This window comes from Clarias gariepinus, chromosome 1 (genome assembly GCF_024256425.1).
Source record: "Clarias gariepinus isolate MV-2021 ecotype Netherlands chromosome 1, CGAR_prim_01v2, whole genome shotgun sequence".
Classification (NCBI taxonomy): Eukaryota; Metazoa; Chordata; class Actinopteri; order Siluriformes; family Clariidae; genus Clarias; species Clarias gariepinus.
The window spans coordinates 39,597,073-39,625,008 of NC_071100.1; the positions used below are offsets into that span (position 1 = coordinate 39,597,073).

Genomic DNA, 27,936 nt, shown 5'->3' on the forward strand with positions numbered 1-27,936 from the left:
TGGTTCTGATCTTTATTGGGGAAAAAGTAGAAGAAACATACAATCTGCACCCAAAACATGCATATTAGGAAGTAGAGCAATAATATTCAGTGGGCGCACCCTGCCAAGCTCCCTCGAGGTCACGTGGTCACATGATACCCTTCAAAATAAAAGTCTGTTCATTATGTCTGTGAAATGTGTGTGCTACAGTAGTACAGATACAGTAGCCTATGTTTGGTAATTTTAGGTGACTGTAGTGACGTGCAAGCTTGTTATTTGGAATAAGTGTAGCCTAAGGAAACAAGAGCTTTTATTTTTTGGGGAATTCTGGTATCACTAGTAAAAAATAAAATAAAAAAAAAACTCATTCACTGTTTTATATGAGTAATGGGACATTACAGTGACAAGGCAGAGGCATAGTGTTCACTAAAGGAGTTCTAGATATCAAAGACCTCCACAGGGCAAAACAAAGTTTCAGTATTATAAAGACTACCAGTACTACTGTTCCTACCGATACTAGCGTTGGGAAAGCAATACTAGCGTTGGGCTGATGGGAAATTTGGATCATTCTAGTGACTCAGTTCTTTTAAGTATTTAATTCATTTCGTTCTTTTGATCAGTAATAAAATAAAATGTTACATTTTCGATAAACAGACCCCCAAAACTTCTACATGCACAAATTTTGGCTATAGTTCCAGTAATGAAAATATTACAATGCAGCTAAGGACAGATTATAATAAACAGTTCACCTCTCATATCTTTTGGTCCGAATTGTTCCATCTTTTGTCACGTGACTCTCGTAGACACTATGCAGTGCATTACACAGAAAACAGAATTGAGCGTTTTTTTTCTCATCAGTCTTCTAGTCCGAGTCGTTTGTTCTTGTGAATTTGTTGCACTGCATAGCGTCTATGGGATTCAAGTGACAAATGAATGAATAACTCAGACTAGAAGACTTATGAGATGAACCGCGCATTTCTGTTTCCTGTACATAATCTATGGAGGTTTTGTAATGATTTGCGCAGGCATGCCCAGTAGAAAATGAACGGATCACTCTGTGAGACTACCCCTTTACACTATTTGAGCCAAATAAATCCTGGCACTGTCATCCTAAAATATGTTTGTGCCATCAGGGAAGAATAAAACATTGATGGAAAAACCCGGTCATTCAGTATATTCAGGTACACAGCTGATTTCATTTTTTGGACACATAACATTTCTGAACATAGCCCTGACCAACAGCAGCGATCGCAGATCATAACACTGCTCCCACAGGCTTGTAGGGTAGACACTAGGCATCATTCTGGAACAGGGTTAATCTGGACTCATCTTCCAATTATTCTGGACTCATTTTGACCTTTTTCCAGTGCTTCACCATCTATTCTTTATGCTTCCTAACAAATTGAAGCCTTTTTTTCTGATTAGTGTTTTTTTTTTTAAGGTGACAGCTGTTGAGCCCAGTTCTCTTTGCATTGTGCGTGTGGAAATGCTCTTACTGTCATTATTAAACATAGCTGCAAGTTCTACTGCAAGTGTTTTTATAACTTGATTCCACCAAGCTTTTAAGTGGTCTCCCATCATGCCCATACAGGATGTTTTTCTGACCAAATTTTTTCTAGAAGATGATGGTTCACCACAATCCTTTCAGGTTTTAATAATGCATTTTATAGTTCGTAATCCAATTTTCAGAGTTTCATCTCAATGGTTGTTTTTTTTTCTTGATGCAGGTTAATAATTTTACTGTCATTTTACATGGTTGTTCAAAAAAAAAAAAGAGAAGGATTTAGGGTTACTACTACTAATAATGACATAAAATTTAACACAGTAACAGCACAGGGGTAGAAATGTTGAGTTGCTTTATTGAGTCTACACCGTGTTTAACCACAGAAACACACCATCGCATCATGATCACTCAGATCCAGTCTCACAAACCCCACGTCTCACTTCTCATCCTCATTCATACAACAACAAACAAGGTCACTTCTGCTTAACATTTATTAACAAGCACAACACAGTTTCATCCGGCTGGTTTTACAGCAACATCATAGTAAAAGGCACTAACATCATCAAGCTCAAGTGGTTGTAACAAGTGTTTTTGGGAGGAGCAAAAACAGAAATGTACAGATTTATACAGAAGAAAAATAACATTGTGTTTCAGATCACTAAGAAGAAAAAAAAAAATCAGTTAAGTGTTATAGTAGCAATGTAAGACGGATTGTATTTAGCACATCTTTTGCATGTGAAATGTTTAAAAGTGACTGACCAAAAAAAAAAAAAAAAAAAAAGTACAAAACATAAAACATGCAGAAATGTTCAGCATTGTACTGCATTCTTTGGATCTTAAACATTTTATTAAAGAATCACACATTGCAGACTAAAACAAACAAGCATATATATATATAAAATAAAAAAAGACTTGTGTATACATGAAGATTTAAATCATATGCCCATGTTAATTTTAAAACTTTTAATAATATCATTATTAATAATAATAATAAGATGTGGCTCATTATCACTGCCAGGCAAGACTAGAGAACTCTTTCAAATTGACCTAACCAGCAACCTCGAGTACCATCATCCCTCATCACGTTCACACCTGTAGTCCTAAACACTACTGGTTCATATAAAATGATTAAAAATATATTCAGTAGACATTTATTTCAGAATTAAGCACTCGACCAGACAAATGGAGGATACGTAACAGGCTACACTTATGGTCGACTTTTCCTATTCTGGAAACTCCCTACAGCAATAATGCATGTTTCCATGCACTAGTTCTTGATAAAGTTTTTTTTTTTTTGGCTTTAAATATATATATAAAGAAATACAGAGCGATAACACTAATTACATACGTTAACTGTGGTTCTGTGATCAGTGGACGAGCCGTCAAGGAAGACGGACGTCGTTGGGATCTCTTGTTGTGCATACATGCTGAGAACTATTCCTATTAAGACGGTCGCTAAGTGACCGTATGATGTAGTATTTGCAATAAGTGATTTGTTCGATTAGTGCTGGTTCTAGGGAATCACAGTTACACACATACCTAACTAGCATTCGATTTCACCCCCTCCGAGATATCTAGGTGATATGTACTGTAACACTCCTGGTAGTTAGGAGGGGGAGGGGGGGGGACACAAGTGCACATTGATGTCAAAAACTTTGCATATTTTTTTACAATCGATTTGAAATATACAGTCATCAAAGAACACTGAGGTGTTTTTTTTCCTCTCTCTCTCTCCATCTCTCACTCACTTTAAAAAAAAAAAAAAAAGAAGAAAACAACGACTTTCTTTTCAGTGCTGGTCCGAAGGAAAAAAAACAAACAAAAACAAACAAAAAAAAAACTTACCAACATCCATACTAGCTAAATATTCCCGGATTACGATAGCTATTCAGACTACAGTACATTTCACCCTGGTTTCAGTAAGATGAAGGAACAAATTAAATAACAAAAACAAAGGCATTATGATTGGTCATAAAGTGCTTTGTGTGTGTGTGTGTGTGTGTGTGTGTGTGTGTGTGTGTGTGAGAAAGGGAGGGGGGGATGTTGAACAAATATACACCTGGGTGTTAGTACACACTAAACCTTGTGAATAAACAACTAAATACTGACGACCAAGGAAGCGTTAAATATGCAAATATACTGCAACTGTACTATAAATTACAATCCAAGATGGACGGCAAGCTATTAAACGAGTCTGAGGCTTCAGCGATACGGTCACTGATTGGTCAAAGCAATGTCTAGGATGGCGCCTGCGATTCCTCTCGCTCGGTGAGTGTCGGTCAGGGTGCCGTGATTGGCGTCATACCGGCACTTGTATCTCCGTGTACTCGTCTTGCCCCTCGATGATGTTGAACGTGGGCTCTGCGTCATCTGCGTCAAGCTGTAAAGCACACGCGCACACAATGAAATGAAAAGGTTTTTATTTTTACTTTTAAAAGCCTTACTTTTAAAGCCCTGTTTACACCGATCACCAATAATATCAAACCTTAAAACTTTAACCAGTATTACGTAGGTTGCGCTTGTGCCAGAAAAACAGCCCTTCACAGACGCTCCTGATTGTCCTTCTCATCCCGCCCCTCTGAGAGAGCTCGGCCAATCAGCTCTCTCTAGACCTCCGGCTGCGAGAGGTTACAGCATCACCCAGAAATCGGGCTTGCGATCTCCGGATGATAGGGCGAGCACTTTACTAGTGCGCCATCCGGAGGCACAGCTCTGGCTTTTCTATGAGATTGGAATAAACAGGCTGGAATTTGGTCCCCACAGCCATAAATGAGTCTTGTGTGCCCACAATCCAATCCTTTAGGGTTTTATCTAGCACCATGGTCCTGGAGCATGGTTGCTTTGTTTTACTATATACCGTACTTACTGTACACGGTTGAAATCACAATAAAAGCCACATACATCATAAATAAGGCTTTATAAAGCTTTTACAGAACAGGCCATCTCGAAATCATCCTGTTGCAATGCAAATGTTTACAATTCAACTTACACACTGCATCTCGCGCTGGTTGAAGATCCGCGGCAGCAGGAACCTCCTGATGGGCACGGTCAGGATAAGGACGAAGGGAAACGCTAACGAGGCCTGGGTGGACATGACCGCCCACAACCCAGCTAAACACACTACCTGGATAATTGTGAAAAGGTGCATTCGTAGTGTGCGCACCTGAAAAAAACAAATCAAAAGGTCAAGGGGATGTGTAAGCGGACTATAGAAAAACTGGGTCTGAGAGATTAATAAGGTACAAGTAGTCCCCGACTTACGAACATTCAAGTTAGAAATTTTTGCAGATATGAACGGACCGCGGTTCTATTTCCAGTTTAATCATGGGAGTAGCTCATGTGTACTGTATCGAAAAATAAAAAGTAATAAAAATGCACTGCGGTGCACCAGATACCAATATCTAAAATGATATACAATATTTTCTGGGTGTGAATAAAACGTCTAAAGTGCATGAACAAAATGTCTAAAATCTGGTATATTGTGCGTGTGTTTAGAGGTGGTTGGTGCGGGAGCAATGAGTCGGCCACACCGAATGAATCAGTTCGGAAGCACAATCATAGAAACTGGCTGTCGAGTAAAGCTGTCCTGATGGTGAATTATCCTAATTTCGGAAAATCCTCGACAAAACAGCGATTACAGTCCAATACAGTGGAAAACAGCTCTGAGACAAAATAGCATCCGAGATTCCCCTCACGATTTAAAGTTGCAGAGACAACACTGTTGTAATTCATTTCCTTAGCCTTACTTTGCCGGAAAAAAAAAAAATCTCTCGTTCGCAAGTCGAGGACTACCTGTACTGACACGGACTAATGATTTCAGTGGGTTTGATAAGGAGGGTTTAGTGCTCATGGTTGTTGCAGCATTCTTGCTTTCATACTCCTGTGTTAGGAGAGCAGACTGACCTTCCGAACATACGTATGGTCCGGGTGGTATTTGGGAGGCATCAGTAGGAGCATCATGCGCTCGGTCAGCTGGATGCCGTTGAGGGACATTACGCCCATGTAGAGAAAAATACCAAAGAGAACAGCGATGGGGATCTTCCGTAACACATCGCCAATCACGATAGAAAGACCTGTAGAGTCACAGACAGTTAAGTCAGATGTCTGCAAACTTTTGGCCATATAATTCATACAGTAAATTTTGGGCCATTTCTAAGATGCCCATGTTTTCCACCTTTCCCCCTTTGTCCAGCTTCACACCTTAATCCAAAGTTATATATATATATATATATATATATATATATATATATATATATATATATATATATATATATTAAACACCACCTTTGACCACTATAAGAAAGTTGAACTCACCAACGAGAACTGCTACCAGAAGTCCAGTCACTCTCTGCTCCTTCACCTCCTGGATGCGTGGTTTATCGCCGGGTGCCACGGCCTTGCTCATGACGGTAAGCGCATTGGCGTGGGTCACAGAGCGCACGGTCGCGGCAGCCAGCCAGGGCAGGCCAAACAGAGCCGAGATCCCGCCCACGGCTACGATGATCAACAGGTCCAAATGAAAGCCAGACCCCTTTACCAGCATCCTCTCCTTTTTACTCACAATGAGCCTGAAGGAAAGAGACACTGTCAGACTCGGAACCTCTTATCTAACATACTGCACATCATTATCACATATCTATAAAACGGCGATATACAGTAAACAAAACACGCAGAAAAGATGGAGATCATGCCTCCCTATGGAATGACGTTATGATTATGCTTTAACATCTTGCATTGAGTCCTGGCTCATCATCAAGGCCTATTGAAATGTACATGCAGCCTATAATCGCTCATGCTCTCATTACTCATGTGCAACATCAGAGCAGTATCACGATGCAGAGCAAAAACATGCATAAAAAAAAATGCACGTGCAATGAGGCAAAGTTTCAGGAGAATAAAGGAGGGAGTGAGAATGCGATTCATCAGTATAATATAATAACGTCCCATAATTTCATCTGCACATTTTATTACATACAAAGTGTTTGTTTAATTCTTCTATTTATTTTTTGACGCCCCCAGGAGTATAAAACCTTTTTGCTTAATTTATTTACAAAATCCAACCTCGACACCCTGCACAGTCGAGCTATCGCCCGGGGGAAACCAGTAGGCTTACGCGTAATTCCTCCAAGCCACCACTTACCTTTACAATTCCAACATCACAAGGCTGCTGCAAATGCATGAACGACAGCGCCACCTACCTTCACAACAATCATGAGCTATCGAGTGCTTAGGATCGCCCTCAATAATAGCTGGGAGAAATCGTTGAAATTCGAACTCTGAATCTCCTGAGAACTGAATACTTTTTAATGCACTAAGCATGTCTGCTTCAGGATTGATCGTATTGGCTCACGTGGTGATCTGTGTTTCCATGAAGATGAGGATGAAGACAAGCAGCGCAGGCAGGATGCTGGCAGCCATCATCCAGACTGGGAACTGACCGTCAGACCCCAGTGGGTTGATCACCCAGCTCCGTTTCTCGGGGCTGGTCACATTGAAGCCGTCCGGCACGCTGAGTTTCTATGGAGGAATGCTGTGTTCAGCTTTAAATACTAAAAGTATGTATATGCATGCATACAATGATAACAAAGGCCTTCAATAGCAAAGTCACATGGAGACTTTCAACTACGACAAACAAGAATAATGTTCTGTACTATATTTTCTTTAAATACTAACCTGTGTGAAGGTGTCTTTTATGCTGTAGTCCACCAAAACCATGATGAAGATCGCGATGGGAACACCAAAGTCTCCAATCACTCTGCGCAGCTGCACCGTAAAACAATGGACTTTTTAGATAAACAATTCGTGCAACAGTAAAATTCTAACCCTTGATTTTTAACTATAGCAATCATACAATTGCATAAGGAAAGAAAAGTAATAAGAATCACCCATATATTCCATTTTCTCCTTATAAAATAAAAAAAAACAACATGATGAAAATCTTACACTGCCAGGAAAGAAGGCGCTGTTCTTGAATTTGCGCAGGTAGAAGGCGATGAAGAAGGTTCCTGACATGAGCACGAGGGACAGCAGGGCCGTATTGGGCTGATTCAGAACTTTCCCAGCTACGGCTGCTCCACTCCGGCTGGAGTTCACCAGTAACTCCTGTGTAGTGTCGTTTTCCGCTGTGCTGTTGCAGGCGGTCAGAGGGTGATCTTTAAAGATCTGAGAAACAAATAAAATGTGAAGATCATGCAAATGCTTAATCAATGAAAAAAAAAAAAAAAGCGCCAATGTTTTACCTTGATAAGCTTCGAAAAGGTCTCATAGATGAAGATGAGGGAGATGAGAAAGGAGAAGATCTCCTGCGTGAAGCGGGAGACGAAACGCACTAGGAAGCTTCCCTCGAAGGCCACCATAACCAGCACGATAATCACCAGCCAAAACCCGATCCATACCCGTCCCGTCAGGTACTCCATCCCATAGGACGTACAGAACTGTCGCAAAACATACAGGGATTATTATTATAGTGGACTAATTAGCTTTGAGGTTTCTGGATTTTACCTGTAAGCCGACATTTAAATCGCTCACATAGAGGCAGAAATGTAGGTGGTGCTCTAGGATTTGGGCATCGAAACTTGGGTCTCTACATGGCAGGTGAGATGCCCACCGCTGTGCCACCAATGCCCATTAGAGTTATGCTTTATATAATTGTTAAAGGTATAACACTGACTTGTTATTCCACTTCCGAAACACTCTTTACAGCTCGGATGAAGGACAGGAAGGACGTGTGCTAGGGGACTCCCACATTAAGGCTACTTACTACCATTCAGCCAGGAGGCCTGAGGGCTGTCATGTGTTTCCTCCGAACTACGCGACACCAGCTGACCTCTTTTGTTTTTAAACTACTCACGCACCATTGGGGGCGGCGTAACACACTCGGAGGACAGTGCTATATGCTCCCTCCGCGTGCACGAGCTCACAGAATGGCGTAGAGCCGTGATTAATGCGGAAGCTCTAGTACCTCTCATCCCTCCCCGCTCCGGCTGTGAGAGGTTACAGCATCACCCGGGAACCGAACCAGCAATCTCTGGACGAGCACTTTACCACTGCGCCACTGAAACCTTTACGTACTATGCTGCACTTTGTACACTTTTGTTCAATACAATGCAGAAAAGCTGTTTAAATATTGGTTTAAAAATAATAATAATACATTTTTTAAAAAAACCTACAGAATAGAACGCCTCTTCGAACACTAACACGGGTCCAGAAAAGCCGACCACCAGGAGGGGCTGAGCTCCAAGCAGACTGAACAGGATGCCTTGTACTGAGGTGGCGATGATCAACTCCGATACGCCCATCAGACCCTCAGTCTTATCACCTGTTGAGGGGTGTGAAAATCTCATTAAAGCATGTCACTAATAGATTTAGTTTAATTGCTAGTAGTTTCATGAAGAATGAGCAAGTGACTAAACAAACAAACAAACAAACAAACAAACAAACATCCCAGGCATGAACTGACCCAGCAGTCCTCCGAAGGTAATGGCAGGAGAGAGGGCAGCGAAGTAAATGAAAATGATAGCAGCCATGCACTGAGGGTTCAGCGCATCCTTAAAGTCACTGAGGTATTTGGGGTAGCGGTTGCGCGCATCTCGTATGGCCCCCCCGAACAGGCGTCCCGTCCTCCTCAGGGGGTCGTCTACGGGTTTACTCGGGGGTAGAAGAGCTGCACAGAAGCACATGCACGGACCACAACACATCGTGAGGTCATTAAATATCTAATCTATATCTAATACTAATACAGTAATATTAGGTCTAATACTAATACAGTAATATTAGGCATGACAGTAATATAACCGTATAAAGGCTCGATTCTTTCTTAAATTAACAACAATTTCCAAAATGCATGATTTAAAAAAAAAAAGAAAAAAAAAGAAAAAAAGGGTTCTTGCACATGTATACCTTCGTCCTCCGGCCTCTTGGGTTCCTTGGCCTGTAATTTGATCTCTTGCTCGTGTCTCTTGCGCAGCATCTCCCGCTGAAATCGCGCCACCGAGTGCAGCAGCTCGTCACCTCCTACCTCTGACGGAGGAAGCACGATGCTGCAGTCCAGAAAGCTGTTAATGGCCGTCAGCAGGTCCCCGCGCTCATCTGCCAGATACGCCGCCTCGTGAAATTGCTGTCGAGATGGGAAACGCAAGAGTGGGCTAACAATGTCTACACGCACCAGAGCACAAGTTTGCATTTTATGTTAATACGTTTAATTTAAACCTGCTTTTACTCAAAAATGTAAACCAAAATAGTCAAATCTCTCCTTTTTTTTTTTTTTCTTTAACATTTTCTAACAAACTGCTTGATGCACTAAATGGATTACAATGATCAGGTGGGTTGTTTATGGTAAATTGTATTTCATGACAAATATTTTGAGAACTAAGAAACAAATCGCATTATCCTGTAAAATTATCCATGCATTTATTAAAACTAACATAAATGCATTGTCTAACCAAAAGGGCTTTCACTCCAGATGCATTTACATATTTACACATGCATTTTTTTTAATAATTTAACTCACGCAAAATCCATCAAACAGCCTTTTTAGCCGGCTATTAAAAAAAAAAATTATTCTCCTACTGTGCACTATTGATTACGTAATTTGTGTGGTAACTAAAAGTGTGTAAGAAATATTTTTTTAATAGTGTAACAGATGAGTATTTCACTAACATAATGAATGCAGAATTTATGCGAATCTATTGAAAATGCAATAATTGTGATGCATTCATCCTTCAAGCAGGATGTTAAAAAACAATCTAGGATAAACTTACAATCATTTTATTTTACTTAAATGCAATATTGGCGTTGAGACATTCACACATTAAGAGTGGCACTAGACTGAAATGTTACTGCCTACAACTACTTGTAGAACGAGACAGACAAGTCCTAATGTGTCCATCACAAGATTAAATAACTCCGATATAAATCTGTCTCTCGGTACTCATAACAAGTTGTTGTGTCTGGGCCAGGTTCCAGAGTATTTGCAGACAACAGCCCTGACTTAGCGTACCTTGTCAGACATCAGGGTCGATATGGAGCGACCGATCTGATGGTAGTCCATGTTGGCGATAGGTGGGCCGAGGAGGACGAAGATAAAGCGCACGGGGATGGGCACCTCCAGCACGGACTCCAGCAGCACCGCGTCCTGCAGCCGCACGAAAGCCATGGACGGCTGGTCCAGGAAGTCCACCCTGCCTGTGGGGATACGGATTAACGTGCAAATCAAACCCTCCCTATTTCAGGGCTTCTCCTGGGGGCTACCCATCTACACAGCACTGCCACAGCCCTGTTATTAGCCTCATCAATCCTTAAGCTTTTATTATTAATTTTATTGCTTAGTTTTGTTTATTTCTCACTCATTTCACATGTAGGTTTTTTAAATGTCCTCATTTATTTTGTTATTGATATGGGACAGAAAAATCTTCAGCGTGAAAGACATATTGTTCCCCCAAAACACACGTGTTAATTAAGGAATAATTAAGGAAGGGGAGCAGCCACAACATAAAGGACACCTGGGGACACCTGGGGACACCCATTAACCTACAGCATGTTAACTTGGTCAAATACGGGACCTTTAAATGTAACACCCAGCGTGTGACTCACCCACGAGCACGACGGTAGCCTCTGCATTTTCCGGGATCTTTTCCAGGAGCTTGAACTCGTGCTTAGATTTGGATTTGTGCAACCCCAGTGGCAGAGTATTATCTTTCTATAAAGACACAGAATCGGCTCTAAACACAGATACATGCACATGGAGTGTGTATCAAACATGGACATACAGAGGACCACGCTGTACCTCGTTCTTGTCGATGTCGATGTACGGGTGCGAGTCAGATTCGGTGATCCCCGCTATAAGCGGGTCGGCAGCAGTAGGTTCTGGAGGGGCGACGTGGTTGTTGCTATGGTGATGAGGCATCAGAGAGGTGAGACTCGCTGCAGAGATGTTCCTGTTGAATGAGTTGTGCTCCTTCCCGTCACTTGGGTGACTGAAATGAGAGGAGAGCCATTCGGTCATGACATGCAGCATATAGGAAAAGACACTATAACGCTTCCACTATAACTAATAATTAATGCAATTACTTCTGCTAGAACATTCTGCATAAAGCTAGCACTCGAATCAGACATCTGCATATATTTAGATGATGCTTTTTTTCTTTCCACTTATTTTGCAGTGTATTACTTCTTGGATTGACTTATAATAATGCAAAAGAGACACATCTGTCTGTAGGAACTGTACACACAATCATTCACCAACACCACGTGTACATTACAGGATCTCGGCTGGGAGTTCTGCCGTACAGTCCCGACCTCGCTCCAAGTCATTTACACATGTTTGAACTATTAAAAGGGGTTCCTGAGAGGCCAGTGTTTCAGACATGAAGCATGCAATTCAATCCGACTGGGAAAACCTTCTACCTTGAACAACCTTCACACATTTAGCTTTCGTTATGCAATTGTTGAAAATTTTAAAAGCTAAGCCGACAGAAAATTTGCATAAAATGGAAAAAATAAAAATAAACATAAATAAAATAAAATAATAAACATGCGAGGGAAGGTTCTTTAGAATAAAATAAAAATCGAGTCCATAATCATTTCCCGATTTTTGCTCACTTGATCGCAAACTTCATAAATCGTTCCACCAACGATGCCGACATTTTAGTCAGATTTTTGTTATTTTGTTTATAAACAAAAAACGTTTGAAGCAGCCATCAAAAAGATCTTTAGTAAAAACAACAATTGTTCATTATTCGAGAGAGTGTTTGCGCGGACCTGTGTTTGAGCAGCAGAGCTCGGAGTACGTTGGCTCGGTCTTCGGCTCGGATCTGGTCCGAGATGATCATCTGTTCCACCACCTGATGTGCGATGCCGGGCAGCGTCCTCTGGTCCAGGTCCAGCAGTACGACACCTGTCCACATACACCACTCTCATCATCTCGTCCAATCTCAACACATCTTATTTCCAGAAGCCGTATCTGTCTGACTGCACTGAGCTGAGCATCCATGTTCAAAACACATCCAGAAGCGAACGTCCGCTGAGGGAGACGTCTCTATCTAGGAGTGTTTTGGGACACCCTGTATCTCCTGATCCAAGGGTGCATGCGCATGTGTGTGTGCTCACCATGCGAGATGGTCCGACGCAGCTCGAGGAGGCTGCGGAATGACAGCGAGGCGACGTGCGGTTTGCCCCAGCGGTCCGTTTCCTCTTCCACATCCTCCTCGAACTTGATCCAGCGAGCCGTCTCTCTCCACTGCATCTCCTGGTTCTTATCCATCACCAGCTCGTTCAGCTCCACAAACACCTGAGAGGGAGCGCACACAAACCACATTCAAATTCACATTCCCTAAGGATGACAGTAGAATATATTAATGTCGCATTACATTCGCGTATAATTTACATATTCACACTTTTTAATAAGACTTCTGGTCTCGCTGGTTTAAGATTTATGAGTTTAAGGTCTAGTACTGTACAAAAGTGTTAGGCACAGGACTATCTTCAGTCCAAATGCTGTTATATGTTGTCTAATATGCACAAAACCATTCACTATTTCCAATAGTGTTAATACATAAATACTATTACAGGGGAATATTTGCATGCCTGTGAAGAAAGCAACATATTACATGACCGAGAAGTTTTCAGATGGGAAAAAAACCTCCTTATGTACGCCCCTGGGGTTTGCACGAAAATACAAAGGAGCAAGTAAAACCGAACACGTGTTTCACTTACAGTACAGTGCAAACATCTTGGAAATGGAAACATAATAAAAATGCCAAAAGAAAAGATGCCTTTGAAAACATTGCTCCATAAAAGGCACTTCTACATAATCTAAATTTGGTGTGAAAATACACATTTGTGCAAGTAGGTTTTACTGAGTGTGCTGGAGAATAAATAATAATAGTAAATCGCTCGCCCCATCATCCGGAGATCGCGAGTTCGATTCCCGGGCGATGCTGTCACCTCCCGCAGCCGGAGGTCTAGAGGGAGCCGATTGGACGAGCTCTCTCAGAGGGGCGGGATGAGAGGTACTTAGTGCTCCCACATTAACATCTACAGCCCATCAGGGGCGCCTGTGAGCTCGCGCAAGTGGAAGGAGCGGATAGCGCTGTCCTCCGAGTGCGTTACGCCGCCGCCGCCAACAGTGCATGAGCGAGCAGTTCGAAAAGATGCGGTCGGCTGGCGTAACGTGGTTCAGAGGAAACGCGTGAAAGTCTTCGGGCCTCGCAACTGGGGAGTAGTAGCCTCAATGTGGGAGCCCCCTAGTGACAGGGAGGAATTGGCCACGACTAAATTAGGGAGAAAATCGGGGGGAGTGGATAATAAAGCAGTCTACGATGGGGTTTGTTTTTTTCTCTGTTGTTGTTTCCATCTGAAAACTGGTCTGACATGTAAAATGCTTCTTCTTCCCTGGCATGCAAATATTCTTTTGTACTGTTAATGATTATTATTTAAGTTTAAGTTAAGTTTAGAAATAGTAAACAGTTTTGTACATATTTATACAGACATAATAAACATAAATAAAAGCATTTACACTACAGATAGAAACGGCCTGTAGGACTTTTACACACCTTTAAATAAAACCTTTGAATAAATCTTGCTTTGTTAAAAGTTTATTCGAGCCCAAAGACAAGTGAAAGAACAAACTGACACACAGCACACACATGCACATACTGTACACCGTTAATACCAGATCACAATTATGTTTTAGTCGGTTAAATCCCTACACTAACACATATAAAAATATTAAGACAACACTTATAAATTTCACTTCTCGTAATAGTAAGCATATTCAGGTGTTAACAATACACACTAATCAGCCATAACATTAAAACCCAAAGCATTACTGTGTAGTTCACCTCGTGCCACAAACACAGCTCTGACCCCTGGGTGTATGACTCCTCTTCACGAGACCTCTGAAGGTGTGCTGTGGTGTCTGGTACAGGGACGTTACCTGCAGGTTGTATACTGTAAGTGCTCTAAGGTGCGAGGTGGGGCTCCACAAACCAGACGGGTTTGGGTTTTAAGGAATCTTGAAAGCCTATCCCAGGTGACAGTATAAGGCGAGGTACACCCTGGACAGGGTGCCAATCCATCGCAGGGCACACACACACATACTACGGGCAATTTGGGAACACCAGTTAGCCTAATATGCATGTGTTTGGATGTGGGAGGAAACCGGAGTACCCGGAGGAAACCCACCATGAAGGGGAGAACATGCAAACTCCATGCACACAGAGACGGGAATCGAACCCGGACCCTGGGCGACAGTGCTAACCACTACACCACCGTGACATGACTCCAACATGAATCTGAAATCTGATGCAAATCTCATCTGAGGCAAAAAATAAAAAGGAACGGCCACTGTTATAAAAACGACACCGGGAGACACATCTCTTTTTCTCCATGTTTACTGTAACATTTTTCCTGATATTCAATAGTATGTTTGATGACGATATAGTTAAAGAAGGATTTATTCTATAACTAGAAGAAGTTACAGAATAAAGAGAGTTCCACTATATAAATAACATTGCGTTGAACTAAAAAATGTTATCCCAGATACATCAAGACATACTGGTTAATCAAACATTCTGGAAAAGTTACCATTCCTGGGAGAATGTGCCAGAGGTCACAGAGGTCAAAGGTAAAGTGTGTTATGAAGTTTTGCATTAAGTTCTGATTAGTGAACAAAGCTTTAATTTAATTCCAATTTCATACCAGTGTTAAAAAAAAAAAAAAAAAAAATTCCAAATAATAAAATTCCATGATATGAAAGCCAATAGGCACCCTATAAACATGTCACAAAGCCATAATTAATCGAAGCTCAGACAATAGGTTTGCCTGGCGCGCCCGTGTAACACGGTCATTAATTATGGTGTGTTAAGGCGCTGCTTTGCATACCGTGATGCACGTACGGCAAAAACAACAACGATTAAAGAAATGCATTACTATTTGGTCACGCAGTGTTGATCTCTAAAGCCCTGCACGTGATTGGGGGAAAGTGTACCGACACATACACACCTCGTGCCATCCAAACACACACGATATCCAGCTCAAGCTGTGATGTTAGAAAAAGCGAGTTGTGTTAAACTAAACATGCACGAGCCTGAAGAAAAAGCGATGTGCAGGTGTACCTGGAGCTGCCGGTGTGTGCAGACCCTGCTGTAGTTTGCAGCGCGAGACAATAACCTCCTCTGATAAAAACACACAGCAACCCGAGTAAGCCCGAATGCTCATCATGATGCTTGGTTATCGCCGAACCTCTCCGGGACGCGACTCACCTCGTGCGGGGTCCTGTCCAGTTTGCGGCTGCGGCCGCTCGGCTCCTTGTGGTCCTTGCTGATGTGAACCACCTGCCCCTTACTGCACTTCCTGACCAGGTGCCGGCGCACGCCAGGGACATCTTCAAACCGGTGACCTGAAAGAACCGGAGTGAGTAACAGAAGCACAAAAGAGTGTGCACGCATCATGACCATGCTCATAAAAGAAGGTCAATGAATAATACATACCCGAGCTCAGGTTATGGAGACGCAGAATGAGATGAGCTAGAAGCGATACACGGACCGTACGTCGTGAACCCTTAAATCGTTCCTGCGCCTGATCTAAACCCTCGCCCTTCGGCCTTCTGACGTAAAAACATACCTCCTTCAGTTTTCGAGTCAAAGCGAACTATTGTTCATGCGCCTGGTCGAAAGGATTTGTTCTTGCCCCCTCACCTCACCATTATATCATAGACACACACAAATAGACAACAATAAAAATGTATTGAAGTGTGTGTAATTCGTGTGGGAAGCTCTGCATGCTTAGAAAATGACCAAATTCTTGAATCGCTGCCATAAATGGTCAGATTAAAAAATCAGATCAAACAAGCTTTTGTATTAATAAAAACAACAGAACGGAACGTCTGTGATCACGACGCATGACCTCATGACCGCGAGTAACAGAGAATGTTCCATTCATGTTGCACGTGCTTTGATCCACCTCTCTCGCTCCCATGTGGCACTTACTCTTCATGCCGTCCAGGTCGACGGTGGCCAGCATTTGCGCTTCGCTCTCATCGGTCGGCATGCGTTGGTAGTGCGCCAGCTCGGTGGCGGTCACGTCTCCGGTGCGCCGGCGCTCCTGCAGGTCGTAGCTGCGCGCCAACCTAGAGCTTGCGTCGGGAGACATGGGCTGGAGGCCTGACGGAACGGACGGCCTCGTGCCATTGGGCTGGGGACACACGCCGTCTAGACTGCTACAGAGGACAAAGGTTTAGAACACTACATGTAAATGTGTATTTGAATGAGGCCAGAGTCGGAGGACGCAGCGCGAGCAGTGTGCATGGCCCCGACTCTCCTCACTCCTGAGCTTATTTTTTTTTTTTTGCTGTCACATCGCCACAATATTTTCTAAAGAGCCTGGCTGATTTGTAAAAAATTTGCAAAAACAAATCATTTGAATAAAATTTTATCATTTGAATAAAACACAAAAAAGCAGGTTAGAGACGAGCTCGTGCTAGGGATCAGGAATGAACATGAAATAAACGCGCTTAGTGAAATCATTTAGGAGTTTGGAAACGTGGGTCAGGTGAAAAGACGATGACGCCTGCTTTTTTTTATTAAATAACGATAAAAATTCATTATTGAAGCATCCCAGTATGCACACTGCCAGTCAAAAGTTTGGACACACCTTTTAACTCCATGATCGTTCCTGATTTTAATTTCTTTCTACACTGTGAAACAGTGTTACTACTTATGCTCTTTAAAGCCTTCATAACGCCTCTAATCCGTGTTTGTTAACTGGGGGTTTCTGAGGCTGGTGACTCGAAATGAACTTCTCTGCAGCAGTTTTGGTCTTGCTTTCCTGGGATGGTCTTCATAAGAGCCAGTCTCATCATGGTGCTTGCTACTGTATATCGGGTCCTCTGTGCTAAGTTTAGTACATCGTGGTAGAGAGACCAGATCAGACAGGATGATTGGCAGATCAGGAATGACATCACATGAATATGGTCTGATTTGAGTAATTCAATTCAATTCAATTTTATTTGTATAGCGCTTTTAGCAATTTTCATTGCCGCAAAGCAGCTTTACACAGTCAAAAGAATTATTTAAGTTTGTATGAAATGTGAATTTGTATGAATCAAAATGGTCAGTTTGTCCCTGGTGAGCAAGCCGAGGGCGACAGTTTAGTAATCACTAATCCTTTTGTAAATTCCAGCTTTATCTTCATTTCAACACTTTGCTCAGTGCTAACCTTACACAATTACGCTATACATGCACTCAGCTATATGCTAGCACTTTGAAGTGTGCATATAATTGGGATGGGAACCACCACAGACCACCCGATACGATATCACGATTAGATCTGTATTGCGGTTCAGCGAGTATCACCATTTCATTTAGTATTCAAATGTTTTGGAATGTTGTTGCAATTCTAAATCAGCAAATCATTGCTCCTACTACACCTGCCTGCCAACGTTGGAATAGTCAAGAGCACGCCTCCTGTAGGATTACAGATGAACAGCAATATTTTTAGCACTTTAAATGCAAACATACATAAATTTTTTTTAATATATTAATAGATAATATATATAAATTATCTATCTACCTATATTTATACTGCTCAAAAAAAAATAAAGGGAACACTTAGTCCCGGTTTGACTTGAACCATGCATACACATATGAGAGGCGTTCAAGTCAAACTGGGACCAAGTGTTCCCTTTATTTTTTTGAGATAGAATATATATATATATATATATAAACAAACAAAAAAGATCTACTATTTAAACCGCATGTTCACCAGCAAACATTTTTTGTACCAAACATCAAAGGAAAGACCTGAGTTTGCCATAGTCTTTCGTTTATTATTTTGCATACACTGATTTCTTTTCACATTCTTTTGCACCAAAACGCCTAGTCTATAATGTGGTCACTTTGATTTATATCCCAATCTAAAAGTTTTGGAACAACTAGCCCGATGTTCTAACTCATGCTTGCACGCTCCCACTCATAAGGGACCATGCTGTTGGATCCTGCGAGAGGTCAAGTCCATAGCACACTGTGAATAATTACTGTATTTGTGTGTGTGCGCTCGCTCACTCTGTTGTAGTGGCGTCCTCCGGACTAGTGCTGCTCGTGTGTAGTGCTGACTCGGGGACGATCGAGATCTGACGAGCTGGAGAACCCTGGTGATTTCTGGTGACCCCATTAGTGTCATTGGAGTCTTCGTCACATACAAAGAACTGGGGAGGAAACACAAGGACAGGGTCAAGGATGGTCAGAACCGGGTGACAGGAAAGCGTGTGTTTCCTACAGTACGGTGGAAATACCTGCACTAGCTCTGTTTGAGCATCTGTATCGTTGTCTGGTGTAGGTGTGGTGGCGTTGCCTTCTCCCTCCTGAGGGCTGCAGTGGTCCTCGTCTACTTCCTCCTCTTGCTCGTCCTCCTCTATAGTGGGAGCTCCGCCGCTGCTGGCCGAGCCCCGCCTCCTCCCGGGCTTTCTCTTGCGGCCGCTCTTCTTACCGCGGCTCTCGGAGGGCAGCCGTTTGGATAGCGGGTGATGGATATGCAGGGGCAAGTGGCGGTGGCCTGGATATTGCGCAAGAACCGGTTCAGAAAAAGTGCTTATGGTCGATGTGGATCATAGAAAGAAAAGTTTTTTTTTCATTTCTTTTTTAAAATTCTAATCATTTAAAAACATTAAGCCTTTTTTTAAAATATATATTTCTATGATCTTACCCTCTACGTCTTCCTGATTGAAGGTGCGGTGCTGCTCGGCAGGTAGCCGCGGTGCTGGGGAGAGGATCTGCTGGAAGCGCTGCACTCCCAGAGTTCTATTAAGGTCCCCGTCATCGTCGTCGTCAACATCGTCACCATGGCGACGGGGAGAAAGCGGCACTGCAGCCGGCTGAGGAGAGAAACGGAGATGAGGTGAGCCACGCTACAGGCTGCTCTTTTACACAGGTGTCACTGCCTCGCTGGGGTTTCTAAGTACCAACAGAATGCGCTCTAATGCATGCCACTAATATACCTCCAACTCAAACACACATTAAATGATGCAGTGGCCAGAAACGGAGTCTAGAGGGAGACAAAATGTAGTATATTTTGAGAGCAAAGCCCACATCGCACGCAGGGGGGGAAAAATATTCATCACTATATTGCAGTTTCTCTTCACGTCCTAAACATCAGGACTACAATAAGCTTCCAGATGTTGGATTGGTTTGTAACACAGCTGCATTTCCTTGTGCATTCTATGCAGGATGACTGAACCTCACACATTCTCAGACAGCTATTCCATGAAGGCAGTTCTGGAGTTATATGCCGGATTTCAAACAAGGCATTAGCACTTTGCTGGGCCAGAAAAAAAAAGAACCATTACATCAGGGGCTGGGGCGTGATCATCTCACTCACGCGTTTATACCGTATACAGGGTCACGTGCCTATCCCAGGAGACATGGGGCACAAGGTGGGGTACACCAGCATGTTGGTTGTGCTGGGGATCGAACCCATCATCTTCTGATCCATGGTCCAATGTTGAAATGTAAACAGCAGGACGATTTTATTACGTGTGTTAATTTTGCGTTTACGCAGACTGTTTATGAGGCCGCATCTGAAATTCTAAAAATAACTAATAAGTTTAATAAGGGGGAAAAAAAAAACATCTCTCTCTCTAAATATTTCTTCTCACCTCGTCACATCTCGCGCTCATTCACAGGTTGGACGAGTCCCAAAATACCCCTCGTTGACAGTCTAGACGCAGAGCGTGACTCAGCACACCAAGTGCCGTTCAGTCGCAGCAAGCACGGCACAGAAAAGAGCAGACTGTAGAGACTTTACACTGATTGCATCCAGGACACCTTCCAGATATTTCACATTAATGATACTATTTGTGATAATAGCATTAATTAGTGAGCTAGATATGAATTAAATAACTTACTATTGCTTTAATAAGGAGTTGTTGTTGTTTTTTTAAGGAGGTGCATCTAATCACTCTTACAGACCTTGGCGTTTTAAGCGTATGATAGAACAGACTATAACATCTCTGTTTCCAGTGACGGATGTCCATGATAAGAGATAAGAGGGTTAAAACGTAATATCCGTCAGCAGCTTCACAATGAAACTATTACAGCTGACTGTGTTTTGTCACAAGGTCTCATTGTTGATGTAATAAAAACAATGAAGAGCAAACTGTCTCTGACACACACACACACACACACACACACACACACACACACACACACACACACACACAATGTTCCTTCCAGAAAATGCAAACATGATAAATAAGAAAAATGTAACCCTTTCTTAAACCAAAAACTATTAACGTACAGTTCTCTCATCTAACTATGGGAGATAATGTGTGCTTTGATTAGAAAAATTAAGTATGTTTTTTATTTTTATTATTATCCTAAGGATTTTTCCCCCCATATTTTCCCCCCAATTTAATAGTCGCCAATTCTCACCCATCATCAGGGCACATCAAGGCTACTTTTACCACCAATCAAAAGAGGGCCGAAGACCATCACCTGTTCCCTCCGAGCCATGTCACGCCAGCCAACTGCATCTTTTCGAACTGCTCGCTCACATTCCTTTGGGAGCAGCGTAACAAACTCGGAGAACAGCGCCATCCGTTCCTTGTGTGAGCTTACAGACTCCCGCGATTGATGCGAGACCGCTAGAGTACCTCCCGTCCCACCCCTCTCGGCCAATCAGCTCTCTCCAGGTCCCCTGGCTACGCTAGGCTACAACATCACCCGGGATCCGAACTTGCGATTTCCCGGGACGATAGTGGGTGAGGTCATTAGCGCTACGCCACTTGGATACCCCTCTCCATGTTTTTTTATTAAGACCACTTGGTGATGCTGTTCAGCTCGGCTGGACAAATTGACATAACCTGATATCAATACGACAAATAATGTCTTATCCTTGAAAGAACTTCCAGCTGCTCGTGATATTCTTGTTCCATGGATTCTATACTTTATTTATACTTGGGCTTAAACTGTCTGATATCTTAAGTAATCACAGCAGACGGACTGAAACAACAAACCCACTCACTCCCCCTGGGGATTGTCTATAAATAAAAGGATATCATGTGGTTGTGGTTTGTTTCCCGTTAATGCTTAAGTTGTACCACGGAATTGGATAAGACGACCTTTTTTTTTTTTTTTTTTTTTTACAAAAAAAAGTTAATTCAATTAAAAATATTACACCGTTGTCTATCCATCCATGATAACCTGGTCATTCAGATCGTCAACCGACTTCATTTTACTGAGCTTGGACCTGACCAAATGAAGCAACCCCAGATCATAACACTGTCACCAGAGGCGTGCACCGTGGCCACCATGCATGATCGCCTCATCGCTTTAAGTGCTCGCCTTATTACCCTGACCCACCACTCAATCTGGACTCGTTAGACCACATGACCTTTTTCCGTTGCTCCAAATCCAATCTTTATGATCCCCAGCAAATTTAAATGCTTTTTCCCTGATTAGTCCCACTAACATGTGGTTTTCTTATGGCTACACAGCTGTTTAGTCCCAGTCCTCAGAGTTCAGGTGTGCATTTCCATACACACATTATAAGCTGTGATTTCCACCATCGTGTATCTCTACTAAATGTTTACATGATCTCCATTTATAATCTGACCCTTTTGAAGTGGTGACGTTTTTTATTTTTGGCCAGGCAGTCTCTTTATTTTTTAGACCCATCCTGATGAGGTTTGTCTGCTAATATACTTCGCTTGGTCTAACATTTAATGGGCGCTGGTAACCGGGTAAGGGCTGGCACTGAGCACCACTTCTTCTCATCTGTTCTTCCCCACCTGCACACCTCCATCCAAACTCACAAAGCTCACATATTGGGTTACGCTTTCCCACAGAAACTGTGCTGTTTTGGACACCATTTTAATATCGGGCACAAAGCTTACCCTACTAGAGGCGAGGTTGTGTAGCTGATCGCGTTACGTTAGAGACAACAGGCTCAGGGAAAAAAAAACACTCTGCTCAAGCCGTACTCCTTTCTTTATTGCAGACACTGACCTTCGGAGTAATCTTCTAGAGTCAACATGCCAGGAAGGTCCTTTAAAAATAAGAAGACGTCACTCAGGAAGTCCTCCCAGAGAGAAGTGTTTATGTCTCCTTAGACATGGCTCACTTAAGTAACAAACAGCGCATGTGATCTTAATGTTAAAGAGGCAAGAGCGCCATGAGGAAGCATGCAGATATGATCAAAACGTCAGCACTCAAATGATCCAGCCTACTATATAATTATATAAAATAACACGTATGTAGTTATTTTTTGGAGTATTAAATGTTCTTTTGTTGTTTGTTTAGCTTCAGTTCCCACTCCGTCCTGATCAAGGTCAGTTCGAACAGTAAACTGAGCTCAGGATCAAGCCGAGACCCCTGGACCTGCGCCAACCAAACATCTGCATGGCTACGTCTTAAGATTTCACTCATCCTCAGTAAAGCAGGGTAGGTGTAAGGGACTCCTAAAACGTTCTCAGATAAATACACAGAAGCTCCAGTAACCTCTCAGTAGGCTTGATTATCGTTACCAAAATTTGGAGTTGTTGCTGTGAAATTACAGCTGATCTGTTTGAGAACCCGGACATTAAGAGATTAGATCATTAAGTTTCTGGAGCACTTCATGCGTTGTCCCTGTTGTTGACTTTTAACAAAATGCTATAATTTCTCACCGACAACCTGGACAAGTTCATGACGTCATTATGTTCATGGCCTTGGTTATTGACGCCCAACAAAAGCAGGAGTATCCAGACATATCCTGTGGCTGGAAGCCTTGGGTGCTTGATGAGGTAATCACTGGCATGCTCCGTTGTCTAAACTTCTTTAATTGGGAGTGTTTAATGAGCTAAAAGCAAGTCATTTAAAGGAGCTCATCTGCTGTACACACGTCAAGCTCAGTTTTAGGAGAAGCGTTGAAGTCAAACCAGGCCTTTTAATTGTGCAGAATAACAGAACACTGTTGAGAGTTAAAACCTCCATTTATTTCCCTATATAATCTCCTGCCACACTAATGCACTTATCCCAGTGTTTCACTAGTTCTTGGATACCATTAAGGTAGAAAGTTTCCTCAGTACGCTGGAAGCATGATCGCACTATCTGCTTCACGTCCGACACGCTAGCCTCCCAGGAACTCCTTTAATGCCCCAAACGTGGAAATGGCTTGGAGCGAGGTCAGGACTATATAGGGAGTGTGGCAATAACTCCCGACCGAGTCCCTGTAGTGTGCAAGTGATGTTTGTGAATAAAGCTCACTCACTCACTTATATTTTATACCACTTTATCCTGTCTTCAGGGTCACGGGGTTTGTAAATAAATGATTGTGTGATTGTTGTGTTCCTACACACAGATGTGTCTTGATGGGTAATAATCCTAATTTCGCAAAATCCTCAACAAAACAGAGATCACAGTCCAATACAGTAAAAAAAAACAGCTCCGAGACACAATGGCGTCCGGGATCCTCCTTGCGATTTAAAGGCGCAGAGACAACACTCTTACACTTGTGATGTTGATTACATCATGATTACGTTTGTTTGACCACATGATTGCAGTATGGGGAAAGGGGACTGATTCAGTCAAGTGGATTGCTATGCTTTACATTGTATATTCATGTCAAAGGCGTACAAGACTTACTTTGTCTGACTTAAGAACAAATCTGACTTAAGAACACGCCAATGGAACGAAACCCGTTTGTAAGTCGGGGACTACCTGTGTAGTACTAAGGATGCTATAACATTGAACTTCAGGATGCAAATATTTATTATCTCTTAGCAATGAACCCCTGAAGTAGGTGTGGGTCATCTGAGTGCATCACAAAAATGTCAAAAAACTTAAACATTATAACATATTTTCCCCAAATATATGAGTTTTTTGTTTTTTTTTTACGTAAATCCCCCAGCTTCATATACTTATCACAGCAGTGTATCTGAAATAATCCACCAGTCCTCCAGCAGCAGACTGACCTGAGTGTGCATAGTGAATAAAAGCATTTTAACCCGTTAAGGAACCAACAGCCAGCTGTTTTAGAGTGATTAAAGATCAAAACAACACATTCCTGTTTTTTTTTTAAAGAGGACTTTGTCAAGCACAAACATACAAGCGCACATTACACACAAAAACCACAGATCTACAAGCTCACGCCACCGTGCTACGCCCAGCGATTACGCCAGCTAAACTAAAGCTGGTTTTAATAAGTAAAGCTGTGCTGGAATGCTGGCGTGTAGCTGTTGTACCACTGCATGTCACCCACAGCGGAGGACCGAACCAAATGTGACCGACTGGACCTGACCGGCTGTCCATGCGCTAGACTACCAGAATAAACACCACGCTGGATTTAAGGAACAAACTGGATTTTGTCGCTAGAAGAGCACCTTTAGCGAGCTAGGTTTCATTTAGCCCGTGTTCGCATTACTAGTCTGTGGTGATGCAAATACCATTTTTGGCTTTTTTGCTTTGACACATAACAGCAGCTCATGACTAACAACATAGATTCTCAAGTAGTTTAAGGATCTAATGCTAGAGTCGACTAATGCTACAGGCTACGATTTAGTATTTTGAGGGTAACCTTTGTTCGAATAACCATCGATTCAAGGTTTTTAGTCCAAATGCATCTCAAAAACTAACACAAAAGACCTAAAACGATATAAGGACATTATCCATCCCATACCCCACCTGTCCGACTCCTATTTCTTGCAATGTACTCTACAATAAAAAAATGGTCCTTCATACCTCATATACTGTACACATAGTGTCTGCATTTTATGTTGCAGAACTGTCCATTCATTCATCTACTGTCCATACTGCTTATTCTGTACAGGGTGGCGGGAAGCTAGATCCTAGGCAATAGGTGGGGTACACCCTGGACAGGTCCATCACAGGGTGTAATTTGGGATCGAACCCTCTACCCTGGAGGGGCGAGGCCACAGAGGCCTAACATACCATTTTATTTCTGACGGTTTGCTTTAAATCAAGACTCTGGCAGCCACAAAGTATTTTGGAACTAGCTCAACCTGGCAACCCTTTCATTAACAGTAAAACCCAGCCCCGATGGGCCTCTTGCAGTAGTCCCCATTTTTGACAAGTAATAACCAGGTAGGCTAAATGGGGCACTAGAAAGATGAGCCAATCAGCTGGACGTCCTCTTATATCCTTCAATTTCTTTAACTCAAGAGGTTATAAATATCTTAACCTAAATTTTAAACATATATTTGTCAATAAGGATTTTAAGGAAGACTTGTTGAATGGCTGATGAGCACGGTGGAGCTCTGCACCATCCTACAGTATACGTGGCCACGTGACACTAATAGGATTAGTCAGGATGGAAGTGATATGGCTGTTATCGTCATCCTTCACCACTGGCAGAGGAAGCAACAGCAGCTGTGACTATTCGGTGGAACCACAGAGTGATTTACTTGATATCAAATTTGCTTGATTAAAATAAACAGATACGGCTAACTTGGGGTGTTTTAAACATGATAGAAAGTTGCGATCGGAGCAAAAACATCTCAATTGCGCAGAAAAGCTTGTAATGTGAACGCAGCCTTAGCCAGAATACGTTCACATACTGTAGAGAGATCGAGAGCCACTATATTTCTGGGACAGGAAGCCAAGGAAACAACACTGTCTGTGATTTCTGGGTGCGAGGGATAATGTAATCTCTCGCTCTATCTCTCGCATCAATCACAGGCACCTGCGAGCTCTTGTATGTAGAAGAGGGTGGACAGCTTTTAACCTGAACGAGTAGCATAAACAACAGAGCTGGCCGACTTCTGGAAAATGCGACTTTCGATTTCATTTCAATGTTTACTGCCAAAATTGTCCATATTGCGGAGTTGTTAATTGCTTAAATGTCAGGTCTGGTACAAAGAGATGATCCATTTTTCCTGCCAATCTGCTGCTCCACATTCTTGTCCAGTAGGTGGCGGTATTGCACCAATCGTCCATGATCTCAAAAGAAGAAACTGTGATACTGTTGCAAAGTGCGAGTATTTGAATTATATATTTAAGGAAGAATATTTTTATGGAATTCATCTATTTAAGATTATTTAAAAGAAAAAAGCAAAGGCTATGGTCATTCCACATGACGCCATCAAGAAATGCTTGCTTCTGCAGCGTTGGGAGCGGCGTAACACACTCCTTCCGCTTGCGTGAGCTCACACCTTTAAGAGTGTCCAGCCAATCAGCTCTCCTTAGGCCCCCGGCTGCGTGAGGCTACGGCACCACCCGTGATTCGGACTCACGATCTCCGAATGACGGGACGAGCACTTTACCGCTGCACTAATCAGGGTGTAAACTTCTTTAGGAAGAAATAAACTAGATACCTTACCAGGGATGTGTTTAGCCCAAATTAAAGCCCTAAAAAAATGTTAACACTAAGACATCTTTAGGGCTAATTGTCATATGTTTATGACGTATACGTCATATCTTACTAAAGTAATCATTTTGTAAAGACCTACAGATGACCGGAGGAGAGACTGGATCTGGCTAGATCTGGCTGGTGGGTGTACTCTAGCCAAATTGGGGAGAAAATGTTGAAATACCCAAAAGACTATGTTGACATAACGTGCAGGCACCTTATACTTGTAATTAGCCTGATTTTCCTGAGATATTTCAGGGAGAGGAAAAACCATGGTTGAACCTTAAGGGACAATTAAAGAGGCGATTTCCTGTTTAAATAGCTGTGGTTAAACCTCACACGCCCTTTGAACTGCTGCTACACAGTACGATCAACACCAAGTTTAAAATGACAATGACTGAACCATAGGGCCAGGATGTGACCTCGTACAGTACCAAGCTTAAGGCGACTGACAAAAGCTGCGCATCAGCACTGGGCAGTTATGTAACTACAGATACTCACAAAATGTCCAGCCAGTCCTGGAGTGGCAACGGCGTCTCCGACGTCCTGAGGATCACTCATGTCTTGCTCTGCTGTGTGCGTGTGTGTGTGTGTGCGCGCGTGCGCGCGTCTCTGTGATTGTGCTTTAGCCTTTTTCTCTTTTGCTCAGACTCAGCTGGGAGGTTTCGGACAGCATAACCTGAAAGAACAAAATAAACAAGACCAAACCAGTTTTTATTCATTTAAATTAGAGAGACATGTACAATTGTTGTTCTATTTGAAAAAAAAAAAAATTGCATAACAAGGATTTTTTTTTTTTTTTTATCTATAACAGGACCTAAACCCTGAAAAGACAGTGTAAAGGTCAAATGCATGGCTTATTTTTGTTGCATTCTGGGTAACTGCGTGGTTTGGAATTTCATACTCAGTTTTCTGTATGTTACAGCGGTACGGTCAAAGGCGTTACACAAAAAAAAACTATTATTCTTTGAAAGATCACGTGATAAGATCTCTACAAGTGGTAACACATTGCATCACGTGCACCAAGCCCATGTAAACACCAACAAAAAAAATAAAAGCAGAACAAGTACTTGCAAAATCATCTGCACTGTCCTACAGTAGCGTTCTACTGACAC

At 42.4% G+C, this 27,936-nt stretch overlaps 1 protein-coding gene across 2 annotated transcripts; it reads right to left on the bottom strand.

Moving 5' to 3' along the window:
* Positions 1-1,818: 1,818 nt before the first annotated feature.
* On the bottom strand, positions 1,819-27,417 carry slc4a2a (solute carrier family 4 member 2a). Of its 2 annotated transcripts, none has more exons than XM_053491592.1 (22): positions 27,323-27,417; positions 19,184-19,352; positions 18,774-19,033; positions 18,544-18,686; positions 16,471-16,697; positions 15,745-15,881; positions 12,590-12,770; positions 12,242-12,377; positions 11,268-11,457; positions 11,075-11,180; positions 10,482-10,666; positions 9,383-9,599; positions 8,943-9,146; positions 8,653-8,801; positions 7,723-7,917; positions 7,427-7,645; positions 7,157-7,246; positions 6,834-7,000; positions 5,798-6,051; positions 5,387-5,556; positions 4,473-4,646; positions 1,819-3,863 (listed from the first exon to the last, which is right to left on the bottom strand). In XM_053491592.1, exons 1-22 carry the CDS (start codon positions 27,380-27,382, stop codon positions 3,783-3,785), a joined length of 3,714 nt encoding a protein of 1,237 aa, XP_053347567.1. In that variant the 5' UTR covers positions 27,383-27,417; the 3' UTR covers positions 1,819-3,782. The 2 variants fall into 2 exon arrangements, with proteins under 2 accessions (XP_053347567.1, XP_053347558.1); XM_053491583.1 differs by having other exon boundaries at positions 16,471-16,700.
* Between the last annotated feature and the right edge of the window lie 519 nt (positions 27,418-27,936).